At 53.5% G+C, this 21,206-nt stretch overlaps 1 protein-coding gene across 1 annotated transcript in view; it reads left to right on the top strand.

The window, feature by feature from the left end:
* The first annotated feature begins 12,868 nt into the window (after positions 1 to 12,868).
* The window catches only part of VSTM2L (V-set and transmembrane domain containing 2 like), a 33,651-nt gene continuing 25,313 nt past the window's right edge, over positions 12,869 to 21,206 (top strand). Inside the window, exon 1 of the mRNA XM_059038927.2 lies at positions 12,869 to 13,260. Coding sequence (XP_058894910.1) covers positions 13,140 to 13,260 — 121 coding nt within the window. The 5' untranslated portion in view covers positions 12,869 to 13,139. The remainder of the gene's footprint in view (positions 13,261 to 21,206) is intronic.

Here is a 21,206-nt window from a genome sequence, read left to right as displayed (position 1 = left end):
CTCAGAGAGGGAAAGGGCCCAAGGTCACACAGCCCAGAAGAGGCAGAATCGGGATCCAAACCCAGAGCCAGCTGCCTCTTGAGAGATCGACGGGGCCTTCCCAGCCTCATTGGGGTGGGGGTGGGGAGTGGAACAGAGCCTCTGCTTAGAGGCAGTGGGGCCTCGCACACCACCTCTGGTTGAGGGGACAGGAGCACGGGAGAAAAGAACAGTGATCCTTAGAAACTACCTTTCCAGGGACCAGGGAAGCAGGAACAGCAATTGAATATTGGACACTGAGACCAAGGTGGAACGGGGGCCCAAAGGACACACACTTGACCCATGGCCAGAGGTGGCCTCCTTGAGGACACAGGCCTTCCAGCCTGGTCAGTGCTGGGGCTTCTGCTTCCTCTGGGCATGAGTGGCCAGTGGGGCACAGGGTGGAGGATTGTGATGGAGCGGGGTGGCGCCCCGGATGCAGGCCTCTTTCTCCCTATTCATGGGATGTGTGGTCTCAGAAGTCTCTGAACTTCCCTGGGCCTCAGTTTCCCCACCTGTACAATGAAGTAGAGCAATAAGATGACATCCAGAGACCTTGAAAGCTATAGATTATCCTAGAGAGAGTGAGGACAGACAAATCAAGAGCTAACATTTATTGCGCCTCTACTGTGTGCTGCAGACGGGCTCTTCATGCTTATCTCACTTAATTTTTATGAAACCCAGTAAGTTAGGGATCACTATCTCCACTCTAGAGATGAGGAAACTGAGGCTCAGAGAGGTTGAGTAGCTTTCTCAGGATCACACAGCTGGGATGGGGTGAGACCAACTTCAAGCCTGCCTCTGTCTGGCTTCAAACGAGGCCAGGGTTTGTTCTGCTGCACACAGCCCTGCACGTGGGTTGTGAGCGTGTGTCCCTTCGGAACTCCACCCTCAAGGGTGTTGAAGCAGGTGGGGTTTGGGGGAAAGGGGTGGACAGGAGTATGGAAAGAAAAGTGTGGTGAACGTGGGTAGAAGTTAGCAAGAATAAGTCAGTGTGTGACTCTGGGCAAGTTTCTTTACCCCCTCCAGTCTCCGTTTCTCCATCGTGAAATGGGGATAATCCTGGCCTCCCTCCCTGAGTGGTTTAAATGCGATGATATATTTAAAGCCATAGGCACAGTGCCTGTTGGTAAAATGGATGCTGAGATTCTGTCTCATCTGCTCTTGCAACAGCCCTACGGTTGGGGGAGGGGAGGTACACAGACGAGGAAACTGAGGCTCAGAGAGGTGAAGAGACCCTCCCAAGGTCACACAGGGTAGGATTTGAAGCCAGTGGGTGACCTTTCACCACTGCACACACCGCACTAGCAAAGAGGAGATATTGGATGGATGGATGGATGGATGGATGGATGGATGGATGGATGGATGGATGGACAGAAATGAGAACATGCACGTAGTCCTGGGCACTCTCTTCCCTCTGAACCTCTGAAGCTGCCTTGTGGCTCTGAACCAGGTTTCTCCTGAGGGGGTAGGAGGGCTGCACCTCCAGGATCATGGGCTTCTGCTCAGCCTGCTGTGTCCCTCACCTCCTTCTTGCTCCTGGAAGGCTGCCTTCCCCTGGGGGTGGGGAGGCTCTGAAAGCCACACACCCCCGCAAGGTGCTGTACTGCATTCAAGATCACAGCTGGAGGTGTTCCTGTATTAGAGGGGAATTTATCCCCTCCCTGAGCTGCTGTGGCATGATTTACAGGCCTTGGCAAGTGGCATGAAACTCTGGAGCAGGTTCCAGCCGCTTAAATATAATTACCCAGCACCTCCATCCGGATTCTCCCAATAGATCATTAATATGAGAGACCCGATGATGTGTTCACTTCAGCAGGGACCCCTGGGGAAACCCCTCTCCCCCCACCCAGTCCCAGCAGCCTGGGTCAGGTTTGTCAAGACTTGTCCCTACCCCCAACCTTGCCTGAAATTTCACCATTAGAATGTCATTCCTTTGGTTTAACACTACAGCTCTGGCTTTAAAGGGAATTTTCTTCAGGGCGGAGAACAATGCCCCAAGTGTCTAAAGATCTATGTTGGAAACCTTGTATATCTTGGTCAAGTCATTATCCCTCATTTCCTTCTACGGTATTGAGCTGGAAGGGCTCTGCAGTGATGATCAAGCTCCCATTTTCGAGATGGGAAAAGCTGTAGTGCAGAGAGAGGATGGCTACTAGGGGTGACTTAGAATGCAGGGGAAGAGGGCCTGATTAGGGCCTGGCGTGCCTGACTCCCAGGTCCACCTGATGGGGGACAAAATCCCAACATCATCAGGAGTGGGCCAGGCTGACCCTCTCCCCTCCAGTCAACAGAGATTTTGGCCCCAAACAACACCCTTCTTGTGATTAAGAGCTCAGACCCTAGAGACGGATCACGCGGTGGCCACCAGCTATGTCATCTTCAGCACACGTCTGATCCCTCTAAGTCTCAGGCTGCTCATCATTAAACAAGGATGTCAGTGGTGGGACCTCATGGGGTCACTGTGGCTGCGAGGAGGACAGTGAACATCGCACTCAGCTCAGTGCCCAGAGGGGCCAGCGCAGGGAGTGTTATTTCCTATTTGGAGTCAGGAAGAGCCAAGCTGGACCCCGGATCTGCACTTGCCAGCTAGAAGACCTTGGGTACCTCTCGGGACTCAGTTTCCTCATCTGTAAAATGGGCATGAAATATCTACCCTTCAGTGTTGTGAGGATTTAATGAAAAAACAGGTAAGCGCTTGACGTATGATCTGGCACATTCTAGACCCTCAGCAAGCGACGGCTGCGAGTCATGGTAACACAGAAGTCATAACCCTTCCCAGAGTGTGGTGTGTTCAGTTCCACACGGCCAGTAGCAGCTGAGGGCCCACTATGTGCTTGGCCCTGCAGGCGCAAAGGGATGAGCAAAACCAGCTCGGCCCCTCCCTCGAGGACATCCCAGTCCCTGGGGGAGACCGGCACAAACAGGTTTCAAAAACCACGTTTGGGGCTTCCCTGGTGGCGCAGTGGTTGAGAATCCGCCTGCCGATGCAGGAGACACGGGTTCGTGCCCTGGTCCGGGAAGATCCCACATGCCGCGGAGCAACTAAGCCCGTGAGCCATGGACGCTGAGCCTGTGCGTCCGGAGCCTGTGCTCCGCAACGGGAGAGGCCACAACAGTGAGAGGCCCGCATACCGCAAAAAAAAAAAAAAAAAAAAAACACCACGTTTGTGTGTTCATTCAATAGTTAGTTCTTGAGCACACACTCTGTGCCAGGATCCAGGCTGGAGAACAAGACAGCCACTGCCCTTGTTCTCATGGGGTTTCCATTGTAGTGAGGGCAACAGAGAGTCAAGAAATAAACATGTAATGTGGCAGATAATGGTCAGAGTTCAGAAAAACAGAAATGTAAGGGGCTTCAGAGGGCCAGGGACCGCGGTTTTATATTAGATGATCAGGACAACATTTGATCAGAGGCTGGGGGTCTGAAAGGACCGTGTTCCACGGAACACGAACATCAAATGCAAAGGTCCTGAGGCAGGAGTGTTCCTGGAATGTTTGAGGAGCAGCAAGGAGGCCAGTGTGACTGGAGCAGGGGAGGCGAGGGGGAGACAGCAAGGAAGATAAGGGCAGAGAGGTGACTAGTGACAGGCCTAGATCACAGTGGATCCTGTGAGGTGTGGTGAGCACCCGGTCTCGGCCTGAGTGACAAGATGAGCACTGTGAAGAGAGTCACCAGCCTCGGGACCCCTCGGGTCTAGCTCTGGTGCAGATCACACGGCAGGCACTCCAGACACGCTTGAAAGGAAAGAAGGAAAGAAAACAAGCAAAGGCACTCAGGCGGTAGAGGGGGCTGGGGACACCTGGGCACAGACAAGAAAATATGGGGGCCTGGTCCCTGTCTTCAAACATCTGAGAGGCACAGAGCCCTCTTCTCTGGCCCAGAGGGTCCACCGAGGGCCCACCTGTGGATGTGCTGTAAGTCCCATGATATTAATAAAGGCACCAGTGGTAACTGACACAGACACAGCAGAGAACAAAGTGTGTCCCATGTGCCTTTCCCTCTGGTCCTAAAACAACCCCATGAAATGGGCTCTTTTATTCCCATTTTACAGGTGAGGAAATTGAGATTCAGGAGGCTTAAGTGACTTGTCCAAAGCCACATGTAAGTAAATGGCCGAGCGGGAGCTTGAGCCCAGGCCTGCGGCTGCCTTTTCAAACAGATCATGCCCTTCAGAGGTGGAAGGAGCCTCCTCTGGAGCTCCTTGTGATGGAGGAGGTTCCAGAAGAAGTGAACTCAGAGCTTACCAGGTGCAGCTGGCTGGGGCAGGCTGTTTGGCCTTGAGGATATAGTGGGGAATAAAGATCACATTGTTTTTCCTTATAAGAACTCACAGTCGAGGAGGGGAGACAGACACTAAACAACTAGTTGTACAACTCATTAGTTAATTAAAATTGTGATACGGGTTCTGTCGTTGCTGCCACCCTGGCGCTGGTGCCGTGCTCCCTCTCCAAAGCTCAGGTTGAGGCTGGGCAAACCCCTTCCACAGACTCCCTTTGCTCAGCAGCCAGAAATCTCAAAAAGATGTTTGAGGGGGAAACGAGAGGGAAATAACTCCTGAGGAGTCAGGCTCACGTAAGCCCTCCTCGCTGAGCCTCAGCAGAAGTCTGGGTCAGCGGACCTTGGTCCCAGCTACTGTGTGACTTCAGCCCAGTCACTTCACCTCTCTGAGCCTCAGTTGTCCCAGCTATAAGATAGGGTGAACACCACCTACATTCCAGATTCGTCGTGGGGATTCAGTGACATCAGTCCCAGTGCCTGGCATATAGTATGTGCTCACTAGATTCCTGCTCCCTCCCTCGGTGTGGGATCTGTGGAGATACCCCAGCCTCCCCGTGGTAGTCAAGAACCACACGTGGCTGCTGATCACCAGAAATGAGGCCAGTCCGAATTGAGATGTGCCATCAGTGTGAGATACACACCAGATTCTGATGACTTATACATAAAAGGAATGTAAAATAGCTCATGAATAATGTTTTACATTGATTGTGTGTTGAAATGACAATATTTGGGGGTTACATCAAATATATTATTAAATTAACTGCACCTGTTTTTTTTTTTTACTTTTCTTTATTGTGGCTACCAGAAGCTATTTTTATTTATTTATTTTTATTTACAGAGTCTTAGTTCCCCAACCAGGGATTGAACCGGGCTCTCGGCTGTGAAAGCGAGGAATCCTAACCACTGGGCCACCGGGGAATTCCCGAAAATTTTAAATGACACATGCAGGCTCGCATTTGATTTCTGCTGGACAGCGTTGGTCTAGCTAATTACTCACAGCCATGGAATATTTAGACTGGCATTAACCACACCATTAACGTCATTTCAGGATTTTAAAAACACTCCCACAGGCAGAGCCTCGAAATTGGCAGAGACCCTACTGTCCTGTCGTGTTTAATAAGCGCCCGGTTGGCAGGGTGAAGGGCCCTAGGAACCCCGTCTTTCTGATGCAATTAATTGCCCTTGATGGGGATTATCATTTAGGCTCCTTGCTGGGACAACACAAATACACAGCTCGTGCACGTTTCACTGGCCTTGGTAGAGCGCAATTTATGGGCTTGGGTTCAGACCTGAGAGCCAAGGCCTAGAGGGGTTCTCTGGACCTCAGGGAGGTACCCCCTTTGGGAAACCCCAGAGTGGGATGCCTCTGGAGTAGCTGCCTGGCTGCAAAGTTGCTGATGGGTTCTGTCTGCTCTCCTCATGACATGTGGAGGAAAGACTCCAGCTGGAGTCAGGAGACCTGGGCCCTTGGCCTGGCTCTGCCATTTCCTCCCTGTGAGACCCTAGGCTTGTCCTCACCCCTCTCTGGGCCTCAGTTCCCCCATCTATACAATGGGGCAACCGTGGTTGATCCTTGATGACCCTTCTCTGTTAAAAAACAGAGTTATTTTAAATTCTAGGTTTTAGATGAAGTCTTCACTCTACGTGGTCCACCCAGGCTGCAATCCAGAAAGAAAACCTCAGAGTGGCCCCACAGGTCTTCATGGGGTTGCTCAGCCGAGAAGGGACGGGGGCCAGCCTGGATGACCTCCCCCTGTCCCTGGCCTCTGGCCCAGGCGTGGCCCTCAGCCTAGCTACGGGCTTCCTAATTTGCCCCATGAGTTCTGGGGGAGGCAGAGTGCAGATGAAGTTTCAGAATCCACGAAGATGGGAGGATCTGGGTCTGCATCATGGGTGAGCCACCTGGGCAGAAGGAAACCTGGAGGCTCACGTGACAGAGACATGGCCTGACTGTAGAGGGCACTCACAGCTCCTGCCCAGCTTGTGGGAGAATGGATAAAAAAATCAGTCATCAGAGGAGAAGAGCATCCCAGACCTGGGTGGCAGAGGGTCACAGCTCAGCCCCCTGTGCTGCCCTGCACATGAGAGCTGGGGCAGGTGGCCTCCTCGCCCCAAGAGGTTGGCTGGACCCAATTCAAGGACCAGAAGAGGAGGAGCCCCTGTCCCCCCATTCTGTCGGGGTCCTTGCTGTGGCCCACTGGATCCCTGCATGAGGTATACCTGAGAGCTTGGTAAACCGGCAGATTCCCTGATATCTCCCCCAGCCATACTGGAAGAGACGCCCCAGGAGTAGGGCCTGGGAGTCTGCAGACACAACCAGCCTCCCCAGAGAGTCTGAAGTCCACTAACATCTCATAACTCTGTGTTTAGGCCAGCGGTTCTCAACCCCAGCTGTGCGCTGGGATCACCTGGGAAATTTCAAAAAAGCCTGATACCAGGCCTAGCCTCACCCAAATCAGTTGGGTCAGAATCTCTGAGGTGTGGTCTGAACATTATTATTTTTTTAAAGCCCCCTAAGTCATCCCAGTGTGCATTCAAAAGGGTACCCCAGACCCCAATCAACTCTAAAAGCCTCCAGATGAATGTTTGGAGAAAAAGGGAACTCATCGAGCTCAAAGAGGGGAAGTAACTTGCCCAAGGTCACACAGCAAGATGATGGCAAAGCCAGTCCCAGAACCCAGGCCTCTTTTCTGAGCCTGGGCCAATTTTTCTCCTGAGGCTGCATCTCCTTTTACAAACCAGAGCCCAGGCAGGCAATGCCCACAGTATTTCACTTTAATAATATTGGATCCTGGTACAGTCAGGGCCACCACAATGATGGGATGGGAGCCGTGATGGAGATTAGGAGAGCTGTAAGTCTTTTGCTTTATCCAAATTTGGGGCAGTAATTTAGGAAATTTAATTAAAGGGGGAGAAATGGGGACACCTCAAGCTCTTTGCCTCCTGTTATAATGAGTGAAATACACCAGGCTGTAAAAGGAAATGCTGTCTGAGACACAGCTCCGATGTTTTATTGCCAAGTTTTATTCGCTGATGTAAACATAATCGCTGGAAACCAGAGCTCTATTAATGCACATATTTTTACCCATCCAGGGCCCCGGCTGCCCCTTCTTCCCCTCTGGGTTTGCTCACCCCCTCCCAGGGTCAGCCTTAGTCCTTTCGGGACATGTCTCTGCTACGTCTGGATTTCCCCGCAGGTTTCATACCCTCCCATGACAGATAAGAGTTTAATAGAATTCCATTGCTCCTCTGAGCTCAATAATGCATTCTGGAAATTAGGCGGCTACATACTGAAGCCATTGTTCCCCCTTATAAATGGGCTCCCTCCAAGCCAGCGACCGTGGGGTCTCCGATAAGCTCTCATGAAGCCGCACTCCACATGTTATTGGTGTGTTAAAAGGGGCAACTCGGGGCTCAACTGCTCATTTGTAGGAGATGATACATTCAGGTAGTTTCTCCATGAATCAGGTAGCTTGGGTATTTCCCGCCTCTTGGCATTGATAGATGAGCAGAGAAGGGGGCCATTTAGACGGCGCTGTACAGCGCCCTGGCCCACATGGTGAATGATTCCCAATGCCTGGTTTAATTTATTTTTAAATGAAATCTGTTATTGATTCTGGATTAAAAGGACAAATCTTATGGCTGTTGCCACTGACAGAACCATGGTGCTCAAGTGACACCTCTCAAGGAGGAAAGGGAGGCTGGCCTCGCTGAGTCAAGGGGAGGCTGGGGACTCTGCAGGGAGCTTGGGTCAGAGGCAGGGGACAGTGCGAGATCCCCTGCTTGAGGGAAACTTTTAAAAGATCGTCTTTCCTGACTGAAATCTTTAACATGATGTTCACCTTCTGAGCCTCATTTGGGTCATGGAAATAACAGTGATATTTGCCTCTTGGCATCCACGTGACCACTATATGCTTGTTTAATGCCTCCAGGGACGGGAAGCTCACTATCTTCTAGAGCATTCCCAGAGTGAAATGAGTGACAACAGCCACCCGCCCTGGTGAATTCCTAGAGACTATTTCCTGGAAGAGTTTTCATTTACCTTGCGCCTCCACTAAGCTCTTAGCTTCCACAGTGTCTGCTGTTTGCAATTGGATCGCAAAGCAGAAAACGGGCAGAATTACACAGAGGAGAAATATGGACTGAGGATTCGTCCTTTCACATCCAGCTTTTGCCCTGCTTCCCTGTGCCATGTCGAACAGGTTACTTCATCTCTCTGAGCTTCAGTTTCCTTATGTGTAAAAGAAGGAAGGTAATAATAGCAGCCTTGCGCTTCCCTGGTGGCTCAGTGGTTAAGAATCCGCCTGCCAGTGCAGGGGACACGGGTTCGAGCCCTGGTCCGGGAAGATCCCACATGCCATGGAGCAACTAAGCCCGTGCACCACAACTACTGAGCCTGTGCTCTAGAGCCCACGAGCCACAACTACTGAGCCCATGAGGCACCTAGAGCCTGTGCTCCACAACAAGAGAAGCCGTAATGAGATGCCCATGTACCACAACGAAGAGTAGCCCCCGCTCGCTGCAACTAGAGAAAACACGCACACAGCAACGAAGATCCGATGCAGCCAGAAATAAAATAAATAAATAAAAATAATAAATAAAAAAACAATAGCTGCCTCAGGGGTTGTTGCGTGAATTATATGAGAGCATGGATGTAAATGTGATTCATAAACTGTAAAGTACATTTTAGGTTCTGTAAGAAATACAAATGGAACAGTATGGTATTTTGGGAGAGCCCTGAGCTGGGAGACAGAGGTCCTGGATCTAGTTCTGTCATGGTTGGCTCTGTGACTGAGGAATTCACTCATCCTCTCTGGGTCTTAGTTTCCTAAGCTGGGTGGGTCGAACTAGGTGTGCTTAGGTATTATGCCAAGGGCATCGGCCCTGGAGTCAAACATATCACGGCTCTACCACTGTCCTGTGAGACAGTGGGGAAGATACTTAACCTCTCTGAGCATCTGTTTACTTAGCTGTAAATAATAATAATAACAGTAATAATAATAGCCAACATGTATATGGCTATGTATTTACTGTGTATTACTATTTACTATGTGCCAGGCAATGTTCTAAGTGATTTCCATGTAGCAAGTCATTTAATCCTCACAATAATCTTGTGATGGAGGTATTATTATCTTTAGTTTACAGATAAGGAAGCTCAGGTGCAGAAAGGTTAAGTAACTTATCCAAGGTCACACAGCTAGCAGTTGGCAGGATTCAAAATGAGAGCCCATACTTATAACCACACTATTCTACCCTATACGGCTTGGTAGTTCTGAGGATTAAGTGGGATAAGTAAAGTTCTTAGCACAGCGCTGGGTAGACAGTAATGGGCCAACAGAGGTTCAGAGATTGGGAGAAGGCAGCAGGCATTTCTTCCTGTGGGGGATGCAGACTGGACCTTGGCCAATGGAAGACTCAGCTAGACAGAGGGGAAGGCATGCATGTGGAAGGGGAAGCACTGGGAAGGGTAAGGACGTGACAAAGCTAGGGCATGTTCAAGGAGAGAACATGGGGCGAATTTTGTCTGGTATGTGCAGGAAGTGAGGCTGGGATCTTGAATGCAGGCCAGAGACGTCAAGATTTCTGTGATAAACAAGGCCATTGGAGGATTTTGAGCAGAGCCGTTACAGCATGAGCCTTTTCAAACTCATTAAATCCCTGGAGGTCTGTCCTTGAAGGAACCTCAGCGGTTACAGGGTTTAACCCTGTCCCAGACTATGAGAAAAAAGGATTCCTGAAGGTCAGTCAGTGGGTTAGTGGCAGAGCTGCTGTCCCACCCTGACCTCGTTCCTCTGCAGCCCGCAAGCAGAGTCCCTTGTTTTCTCCCGTCTCTTCTAGTCTCCGATCTCTTCCTGTCCCCTTGCCTCTGCCCGCTTCCCTCCAATCTGAGGTTTAAGAGGAGAAAGCCCTGGGTTTGGGACCCATTTCTGCCATTACATTCTCCTGGAGAGACTTCAGCCTGGGATTGAAAGAATCCTGGGTTCCAGTCTTGGTGCTGTTATGTGATCATTTTTTTTTAAAGATTTATTTATTTTTTTAAATTTTTGGCTGTGTTGGGTCTTAGCTGCAGCATGGGGGACCTTTGTTGAGGCATGCGGGATCTTTGGTTGTGGCGTGCAGGCTTCTCTCTTGTTGTGGCATGCGGGCTTTCTCTCTCTAGTTGTCGTACGCAGGCTCCAGGGCGCGTGCGCTCTGTAGCTGTTGTACGTGGGTTCCAGAGCGTGTGGGCTCTGTAGTTTGCGGCGCGGGCTCTAGTTGAGGGAGGAGAGCTCAGTAGTTGTTGCAGGTGGCCTTAGTTGCCCTGCTGCATGTGGGATCTTAGTCCCCTGACCAGGGATCAAACCTGCGTCCCCGGTATTGTAAGGCAGATTCTTTACCACTAGACCACCAGGAAGTCCCTGCTATGTGTTCTTGAAGATTCTCAGTTTCTCCATCTTTATAGTGGGGACAATGAAGCCCATTTCACTGGGAGTGAGAGTCAAGCAAATTAATGATGAGGAAATACTTTTCGTAGGCCCAAGACAGCTGGTCAACCCAGGATAGCCTAAATACCACCTCTGAGTGGGAAGAAAGTGAGAAGTAAGTTAAACAGGCAATAAATAAATAAAAGGCCACTTCCTCCAGATAATATGGGCGGGAATGAGCTAGGACGGGGTTTTGTCCTTCCGCGGTGCTGAAGGCAGCACCGCGCCATCGGTACTGTGAGGGCTGTCAGTTGTGCAGAAACAGTATTTGTAAGTGCGCGACACTTCAGGGTGCTGAGCATAGTTTCAAATAAACTGTATTGTTGCTGGTGACCACAGGCCCCAACTGGTGTGCTGCCCGCCATACTATTGTAAAGGGGTGTGCGGGACAGAGTAAAGACGTGGGTGGAGGGGCGGAGGGAGAAGCTGTCTTTCGGGCTCTAATTTCATTCTCAAAGTTGGGGTTCTGTCCACAATGCTGGATCCACCTGTGTGTAGTCCGGAGACGGATGTGAGCCGTCTCAGGCGCTGACTCCCATTGGGGGAGGGGGGGCGAGGGAGGAAATCAGAAGGTCTGTCTTTGGTGCTGAACCTGCCCATCTAAGAGCCCGCGGAGGTGCGGTCGGTGATGTTGAAAAGATGGGTGTCCGTGGGGCTTCCCTTGTGGCACAGTGGTTGAGAATCCGCCTGCCAATGCAGGGAACATGGGTTCGAGCCCTGGTCCGGGAAGATCCCACATGCCACGGAGCAACTAAGCCCGTGCACCACAACTACTGAGCTTGTGCTGTAGAGCCCGTAAGCCACAACTACTGAAGGCTGCGCGCCTAGAGCCCGTGCTCCACAACGAGAGAAGCCACCGCAATGAGAAACCCGCGCACCGCAACAAAGAGTAGCCCCCTCTCGCCACAACTAGAGAAAGCCTGTGTGCAGCATCGAAGACCCAACACAGCCAAAAACAAATAAATAAATTTATTTAAAAAAAAAAAAGATGGGTGTCGGTGTTAACGCTGTCCTCCTCCGTGGTGCTGAAACAGCGGCAAAGCACAAGGGATGAGATCAGGAGGGACCCTGCCCGGGAATCAGGGACTTAGCCCCAGGCTCGCTGTGGGGCCTCAGAGAAGCTACTTCTCTGATTTAATGTGCTTAATCTTCTTTTAAATGGGGCCACAGTAGGTCCGCCTTGTGTCTGTACTGAAGGTCTGTCCCAGCAGCCCCAGTTAAGCAGTCGGAGAAGGAATCGGAGGATCTCGCTGGATTCCTGCTCTTGGGAATGAAAATGGCTTCATTCACCACCACCTCCTTCCCCCTCACCGCCCGCCCAACATTCCACTATGCCCATCTGTCCGAGGAAGGGAGCCCTACAGTCCAGAAGGGGGCGATCCAGTCCACTGTGCAGGGCCCAGCATCTCCAAGCTAGAAGGAGACCCAGCAACTAGCCTGCCTTACGCCCACTATTACAGACACGAAAACTGAGTCCCAGAGAGGGGAACAACAACAGTAATAACTATTGAGCTCCTGCCACGAGGGCGGCATTATGCTTAGCGCTTTACACACACGATTTTGTAAATCCTCACCAGGATGCCTGAAGGCAGCTATTATTCCCACTTCTCAGTTGAAGACCCTGAAGCTCAGACAGGGGTAGACACCCGGACACGATCACACTGGGAGCCAAAGGCTAAGGCAGACAGGTCTAACCAGGTCTCCTGTGCCTCAGCCCAGGTTCCCATCTTACCTCAACCTCACCTCCACCCCCACCCCCCCTGCCACGTGCCTCCCTGACCCCGGCACCGCCCTGCTAGCAAAGTTGAGGAGTCCCTCCTGAGCGCGCTGGGTCTGGCGGCTGGTCGGCTGGTTTTTCTCCTTTTCCCGATGGAGAGCATTTCTGTTTTTGAAGCCAGCGGTGTTATGCTTTGCAGGAACCGGGTCCCTGGGGTGGCTTCCTCCACCCCATCTCGCCCCGCCTCCTCTCTCCAGCGGGGGAAGTTGCGGGTACCGCTTTAAAAATCCCAGCCTGGGCAAAACTTTGATGATAAATCAAGCGACAGATCCCTCCGCCGCCGCCTCCTCTGGGCGGGCGGGAGGGAGTGGGAGGGAGGGGGTGCGGCGGCAGCGGCACCGAGCGAAGTGGCCTTCCGCGGAAGGGAAGAGTCCCGCAGTCGGAGGCGGCCGGCAGGGTGTGCGCTCGCTACCCGCGGCCGGGGCTGGGCCGGAGCCAGGCGAGGACTGGAGCAGGGGCCAGACCGGGTTCAGCGGGCGAGGGGCAGCAGCCGCAGCGGGGCAACCAGGCCGCATCGGGCAGGGGACGGCGGGCGTGGTGTCTGCGGTCTCCTGAGCCCCGATGTGAGGCGGCGGTGCCCCCGGCCCGAGCGCGCACCATGGGGGCCCCGCTCGGCGTGGCGCTGGGCGCCCTCCACTACCTGGCACTTTTCCTGCAACTCGGCGGCGCCACGCGGCCCGCCGGCCACGCGCCCTGGGACAACCACATCTCCGGCCACGGTGAGTTGGGTCGCCGCCCCCGCGGACTTCCACGCCAAACCCCACCCTGGGCCGCGCGCCTCCAACTTGGCCGTCCCCGGGCTCGAACCGGTGCTGCCGGTGGCGGGAGTCCCGGGGCGCCCCCTGCCGGGTCTATGGACCGGCCCTGGCTCCCTGGCCACCCCTGCGGAGGAAGGGGCACCCCCTATGCCCCTCTCGCGGAGGGCTCTCTCCTCCCACTCCCCCACACCCCCAATCGCTGCTATACACACACCTCCACGACCACACAGATATTGACAGCCACGGACACACAGCCACACTCACTGCTTTCTCACACTCACAACTCCTACCCTCACACATCTCCAGACACCGTCTCAAATACCCTTCTCACTCATATGCTCACTATACACACAGCAGGCTCTAGGGCTGGAGGACTCAGACCCTGCCAGCTGGCACCCAAGTGCACAACTCTTGCCTGCCCGCCTGCCTGCAGACACACTGGCATATACAAACACTTTGTGAACACAGTTTGCTCACCCACCACTCTCCGCCCATCTGCCTTTCCCCTTTGTGGGTTTAACCCCACAGCTGTCCTTGTCCCCTCCCTCTCCACACCTCCCCCACTGGGAAAGGTCCTGGGGGACAGAAGACCCCACCTCTTGAGAACTGGTAGCCTGGGCTGCAGCCACCCCTGTCAGGTGGGTGGCATCTTGGGGACGAAGGCTTGGTGGGAGCCCCTTGAAGACATTGGAATATAGTTGGCATTGTTGCTTCCAGCCAGAGGCATGGAAGGGGAAGAGGGAAGCCAGGAGCTTTTGTCTGCCTCTGGGGAGGGGGGAGACAGGAAGCCCCTGCCATCCTTCTATAGGGTACCCACCCATCCTCGTCTTTGACCCCGGAGGACTGAAAGGTGGGAAATCTCAACTCAGCCACTGTGAGAGCCGGGGAGCAAGAGAACATTCCCAGCACTGGTTGCCTGAGTGTCAGAAGCTCCATCTAGCTCCAGAGGAGCCCAAGTTGGCAGTAGAGTTGGATTGTCTGAAGCTGGCAGCCCTGGGGGCTCCCCCTGCCCCCATGAGCCAGGCTCCTTCTGGTATGGGGACCAGGGCATAGATGAAAATGGAGACCCTTTGTCCCTCCATCTCTTCCCTACAAAGGCTTCCAATCTGGTAGGAGAGGCTGCAGCACCAGTGCTGGGCACTGTATGCCCAGGGCTGGGGAGAGCTTTGCACAAATGGCAGAGAACTGGATAATTTATTCTGATGGAAAAGAGTGAGGGCCATGGTGGTAGGTAATCAGAGAAGGCTGCTGGGGCATGATGCATGAGTGGAATTGCTTCGGAAAGTAGGGGGCGCTTCCAAAGCCCTTCTCAGGGTCTCTGCTTTTGGGGAACCATGACTCCCTGCACCCTTCTTCCTTATCATGTTAAATAGAAACCGCTCTGTGTACCATTTACGCACCCTTCTTATCCTTCATCTAATTTCTACCGACCTGGCTGCAGTGGTGATAAATAGGGGAAGGCTTATTTTGATCCTTAGTTTACAGATGGAAAAATCAAGGCTCAGAGAGGTAAAGGGACTCGCCCAAGGTCACACAGTGAGTGAGTGGTTGAGCTGAGACTGGCCCCAGGGTCTGTTGGGCAAAGACACTGCTTTTTCCAGGACGTTCATCTCCCTGTCAGATTCCCTCCCATTCAAGGGAGACTGGGAATTCCTCCTTCCGCTCCCTTCCTGGCTCCGCTCAGTTCACTCAGTTCCTTGGCACAGTTGGAACTTACACTAGGAGGGTTTTCCAAGGAAGGGCTTTCCTGAGTTTGCAGTCCCGAGACATACAAGGACTGGGGCTCTGAGGTTCACCATCATCCTGTCCCTGGAGCACCAGACCCCTAGGATCTGGGTGCCACTCTGTCATTCCTGAGGCCCCAAGGTGACCCCCCACCATAGGAAAGCAGGGTTTGCCCTTTGTGTGGCAGTCTCCGCCTGCCCCCTGGTGCCAGGCGTGCTTAGGGCACAGCTCTGCCCCACTAGCTGTAACGTCCCTGCTGAACCCTGGGGAGGGCCAGCGAAGGCCCAGAGGAGGGGTTGGATGTCAAGGACACAGCACTGGCTGCGGGGGAACCTGGCTTCTCTTACTGACCCGCCATGCAGTTCTGGGCCAGCGAGTCTGGGCCAGCGAGCCCCCCTCTAGGGCTCGTTCTGTCCCTCAAGAAGCGAGGAGGCCACGCAGGGGCCAGACTGCCATCTCCCAACACTGCCAGGTTCAAAGCCACCAAGTAGTAGATGCCGAGGAGCCCCCAGTGCTGCCCCTCTGCCAGGCCAAACGCCCGAAACCACGGGAAGGGTTTGGAGCCACTCACTTAATCACAAAAAGAAACTGTTATTAATGATAGTGAGACACAGCGGATAAGTGGGTCATGTCTAATAGCCGTTTGTGTTCAGGAGGAGAATACCAATTTAATAAAAGCTATGTGTGCTGAAAAAGCCCAGAAATTGCTGTTTAGCAGATTGGAGCCTGATCATTTCATTATTCCTGGGCTCCGCGTGTCCTCAGCTGATTCAGGAAACGTGGCTGGGTTAGGCAGGTGTCTCTGCGTCTTGGGTAGGGGTAGGAGGCTGGAAGCGGTGGGTCCCGGACAGGAGTCCATTGACCCCAGCCGCCTGGTGGCTGCTCACCTCTCCAGCTCAGTCCCAGCCCAGCCCAGCCCAGCCGCCAGGCTAACGCCTTCCGCCTGCTCGCCCCGGGGCTTGTCACAGGGAAAGCCCGCGGTCAGATGGGTCCGCAAGGACATCTGTCTCGCTTCCCCTCTCCCTGCTACCTCCACTCAGTGCGCTTCGCAGAGGGCTTTTAAAGGCATGAGGAGTGAATGGGGAGTGAGTGGTACCTGCCTCTTAGGGAGACCTCAGGGAAGTGGGAGGCGGGGCTGGTGATGGTCAGTGTCTGTGCCCAGTAGGTATTCAATTAATGGCAGCTGTTTTGATTTTTCCTCATCAGACAGGGTTAGCTCATTGCCATGCGGTGGGAGGAAAGGGAGCTGACATTTATGAACTGCCTACTGTGTTGCAGGTGCTATCAAACCCCTTGCCAGTGTTAACTCACTAAGGCTGACATTACTCGTGCAAGGCTGGTGCTGGACATATGAGGAAACAGGTTAGAGAGGGCCAGTGACTTGCCCAAGGTCACTGAGTCTGTACAGAGAGCTGGGGAGCTGTGCCTGCACTGAAGGTGTGTCTGGCAGTTCTGCTCTGGGCCTGCCTCCTCTGGGACAGCCTTGAGGCAGGCTTGGCCAGTCGTGTGATGGGTCTCCTTCCTCTGCCCGGCTCTGCCCAAGGGACTCCCTTCCACTTCCGCAGAGAACTGGTAAGGCAGTGGGTTCCACCGGGAGGAGCCAGTAGCTCAGAAAGGTGATGGGATCTTGCTGAGGCCGCATGCAAGTTAGAAGCAGGAAGCTGAATTAGCTTCCTTCTCCAGGACTCTTTCTAGATCTTGTCCACGGCAGGCAGGATCTTGTCTTCTTTTTTTTTTGGCCGCATTGCACAGCATGTGGGGTCTTACTTTCCCCAGGCCAGGGATCAAACCCATGCCCCCCTGTGGTGGAAGCTCTGAGTCTTAACCACTGGACTGCCAGGGAAGTCCCCGGAAGGCAGGATCTTTATGAAGATCTCTGTGGACCTCTTGCATTGCAATCACCCAGGGAGTTCGTTAAAATGCAGATCCTGGGGTCCTCCCCAGACCCATTGGCCAAAATGCTTGTTGATGGGACCCTGGAATTTGCATTTTAATAAGCTCCCGAGATAATTACCAAGCAGCCTGGAGTCTGGGAGCCACTGCCTTAAGTATTCACTGCAACCTGATGAGACATGTAGGGATGGGAAATTGTCTGGTGCCAGGGGCTGCTGGATTGGTCTGGTTTTGCAAAGGAGGAAGAAGTCCAGGCTGGAACAGGTATGTGGACCCTCAGAGGAGCCCCAGGAAGCCTTACACTGCAGCAAACATCCATCCTCCCGCCCCTGCCCTGACACACACACAGACACACACACACACACACTCACACACACACACACTCACTCACACACACCCTAGGCCAGCACCTTCAATTATTAATAGACCCCGCTGCAGACAAAGATCCTGGCTTGGCCTGGCGCTTTGTCCATTGAGTGATTCACTGTCCTGAGGTTTTCTCTGTTGCCAGGAGGGAGCAGCAGGGCGCTGGGGGAGGGGGGCGGGGGCCGCTGGGCCATTTGGCAAACAGCCTATGCACTGAAAATGACTCTGGTTTTCTCGAGTTCCTTAACGAACCGTTGGTATCTCCCCATCAGTAAGCTGGCTAGTTTGGTGGCTGGGAGATGGAGAAAACTGAGTGCTGTCTTCTGAAGGTTATGATGTTGAAAATGTGTTCACCGTTGTCTCGGGTGTTGGTGATTATTCTATCAATTACACCTGTAAACACTCCGCCTTGGGCTGAGGGTTTCCCGGCCTCCGGTAGGGAATTGACCCTCGCAAGCGGTTTTCCCCAAGTCCTTCACACCAATTGCTTTTGACACTTTGCCTGTCAGCGGCTCCCTCAGCCTTTTCCCCAAGCAAGGGGAGCCACAGGCGGCCGGCAGGACGGGGGAATTTGGCTCACTGCCACCCTGACAGCAGGGGTGTTGGGGAAAGTCTCCTGTTGACCAACAAGTGGGGAGGGTCGGGGGTGCCAGGAGAGTGGCCCCTTCCCACCTGCCAGCCACCGAGGCAGGAGATAGAGCACTTGGAATGAATCACTAAGGCTCAGGCCAAGCCAGCAGGACCTCTGGGACCCTCTCCTTCTACCCATCTAACAGAGGGGAAGACCAAGGCCACGGGCAAGAGAGCGTGTGCCCAAATTGTCTGGGAGGTTAGTGTTTGGTTTTTGGGATCACCTGACCAAGCTCGATACAAAGAGAGTGAAAGGGCTTCCCTGGTGGCGCAGTAGTTGAGAGTCCGCCTGCCGATGCAGGGGACACGGGTTCGTGCCCCGGTCCGGGAAGATCCCACATGCCGCGGAACGGCTGGGCCGGTGAGCCATGGCCGCTGAGCCTGCGCGCATCCGGAGCCTGTGCTCTGCAACGGGAGAGGCCACAACAGTGAGAGGCCCGCGTACAGCAAAGAGAGTGAAAATTATACGCGAGCAAATGTTTATTGTCATGCCAGGGCCGTAAATGGCATTGTCTCATTGGATCCTCGTTAAGAATCCTAAGGCGAGGGGACTTTCCCTGGCCCGATGTTTTCATGAGGAAACTGAGACGTGGTGAGGTTAAAGGCTTGCCCGAGGTCACGCACCTAGCAACTGTTGGAGCCCAGGGGGGAGCCCAGAATGTGGCTCCAGGGCCCACGCTCACAGTGCCGTTGTGTCCCAGAGAGGCCCAAGGTCACGAGGCTTCCTGTGGTGGAAGGAGTGAGCGTGGTGACCTCCACATTCCATGCCCCAGCTGTGCAGCAGAAGACCTGGCAACCCCCAGACCAGGACCTTGCCTCAGTGACTTTCCAGCTTCTGTTGGAGGTTGAGAAAATCATACGCGTAAGGAGAGGAAGTACGAGGTGTGAACTGTGATGTTGGCACCCACGTGAGGGGGGGGTGTCAGAAAGAGGGGAAAGGGAGCATGAAGCAACCCCACCTCCTGGTGCTTGGCCATGACCTTGGACTTCAGGGACTGAACCAGCTGTTGAGGGGGTTATGGGAAGAGTGTCTCAGCCCCGAAGGGAATTTGGGGCCAGCTGGCTATACAGTGGCCGGCATATCTGGCCACTCCCACCACTCCCATTGTAATGACGGGGGTACGGGTCACATTCCCTTGTGTCCTGGTACCGTCCACAATGCCCAGCCTGGGGAGGTGGCAGGGAATGACTGAATGGGTGGCAAGGAGGATAAGGCAGAGGTCTAAGGTCTGAATTCTTCAACTTTTGCTCATTCCAAGTCAATATTGTTTTAAACATTCACGTAATTTTTAATTTCATTAGAAATCCATGTTATTAGTAGAAAAATCACAAAACTGGAACCCCTCCTCATCCTTACTGACCACAACAAGGACATCTGGGGCGGGTAAGGCTGATTTCACCTTGCAGTGGGTGGACTCAGACCCAGTCTCTTGGGGTGCATATGAGATGCTGCAGCCTTGAGGGTAATGGGGTCCCAGGATGTATCTTCTTCTCCCAGACCCCAGTGAGATTCTTCCAACAGGAAAAGGGGCAGTGGTCTCACTGGGGGAATAAATCCGCTCCTTTCCCAGCTGGTGACCCCGGGATCCCTCTGGTACCTGCCGCTGTGGAGAAGGGAAGTGGGGATGGGGGTGCAGAGGGGCTGCTGCTCCTTCGGGCCCCCCTGCCCACCGCTGTGTCCCCTCCCCTTTCTCGAAGGCAGCAGAGGACTCAGCTCCACAATACCCAGTTGAAACCCTTCTTTAAGAAGCCCTGGAGCCCTCAGCAAGATTGGGTCCTACCCGAGAGATGGTTTTAGGAAGAACGCAGACAAGCCTCTTACATTTTAATAGTTATGCATTTATTTTAATGTGGATTGGAAAAATATAACCAGCACATCAAAACTGTGATTTCACAGATATGATTGCTTAGGATGAGCCTAACGGGGATATTAAAACATAGTGGGTTAGTTTATAGAAAAACACAAACGACATACTAGTACGGGTGGTACCCAGGCCCATCTGTGTGCGGGGATGACTGGACTTGGGGGCTGCTGGCCTGCAGGCCACCCCCTCCCATCTCATACTCCATACTCCTCATACTGGGAGCTGCTGGCCTAACAGGGGCTGCTGCCATTTATTGGAAGCTTGATCATTCCTTCAACAAATATCAGTTGAGAACCTGCCATGGACCAGGCTCTTTTAGCCACTGGGGACATATCAGTGAAGAAGACAGTTAAGGCTCTTGCTCAGACAGCTAAACTTATAAGATACATATAAGTATAAATTGTGATGCGTTAGGAAGCAGGGATGATGTTCAGCCTGGAGAAGGGCACTCCCTCCTGGAGCAGTTAAGGTACCCGGTGGTGAGCTCCCCATCACAGAAGGTATGTAAGCTGGACCAGTTATTAGCTGGGGATGTCACGGGGGGATTCCTGCCTTCTTTCCCAAAGGAGCAAAGCCTGGGGAAGTGGGCAGAGAAGCCAGAACACAGTGGGCGGTTAATAAGGACGTGTCACCCAGCAGTTTAGTGGTGGGGCTGGGACAAGGGTGGACACAGCTCCGGACTCCGGGGATACCTGGTCCCACACAGGGGACGTGGTGGGAGTGGGGCCTTCGCTGCTCCCCATGTTGAGCGGTGGGGATAGTGACTCCTTTGTCATTTCAGCTCCCAGTTAAAGTGCCAGAATTGGGGCAGGGAATGGGACCTGGCTTTTTATCCACCCTCCCACTGCCTCCACCTTCTGGGTGGCTTGGCACGTCCCTGCCCCTCTCAATTTCCCCACCTGAACAGTGCCGAGTTCTCCTAAGCTCTAAGCATCTAGACTACCTCCATCGGTATCCTCCCAAGCGCTGTTCTTTGTCCTCCAACCAACAGGTGAGGACGGAGCCGACGGTGGCGTGGGATTCCGTCCAGCACATGGTGCTTAGCTCTCAGTGGCCTTTCGGGCTATGAACCAAAACGCTCATGGGGGATTTTCTCCGTGCCTGCCACTTCCCCCACTGCCTCTCATCTAATCCTCGCCCGCCCCGTGAGGAGGGCACTCCCACTCCCATTTTACAGATGAGGACACTGAGGCTTGGGGGATGATGCGATTTGCCTGAGGACACACAGATGTTGGATGGCAGAGCCAGGCCTGAGACCAGCCTGTGGCTCTTAACCCACTCACCTCTCCTCTCCCGGCTGCCAAACCGCCTGGGCTTGTGGGCAGGTGCTTTGTTCCGCAGCAGCGCCCTGGAATTCGTCAGATTCTCTCAGGGTCTGTGATGCCAAAATGCTGAGAAGGCCTGGTCTGGCTGAAAGAGCCCGGGGCT

This window comes from Kogia breviceps, chromosome 14 (genome assembly GCF_026419965.1).
Source record: "Kogia breviceps isolate mKogBre1 chromosome 14, mKogBre1 haplotype 1, whole genome shotgun sequence".
NCBI classification, from domain to species: domain Eukaryota; kingdom Metazoa; phylum Chordata; class Mammalia; order Artiodactyla; family Physeteridae; genus Kogia; species Kogia breviceps.
Note: the sequence above shows the minus strand (reverse complement) of the source record. Positions and strands in the feature narration are given on the sequence as shown.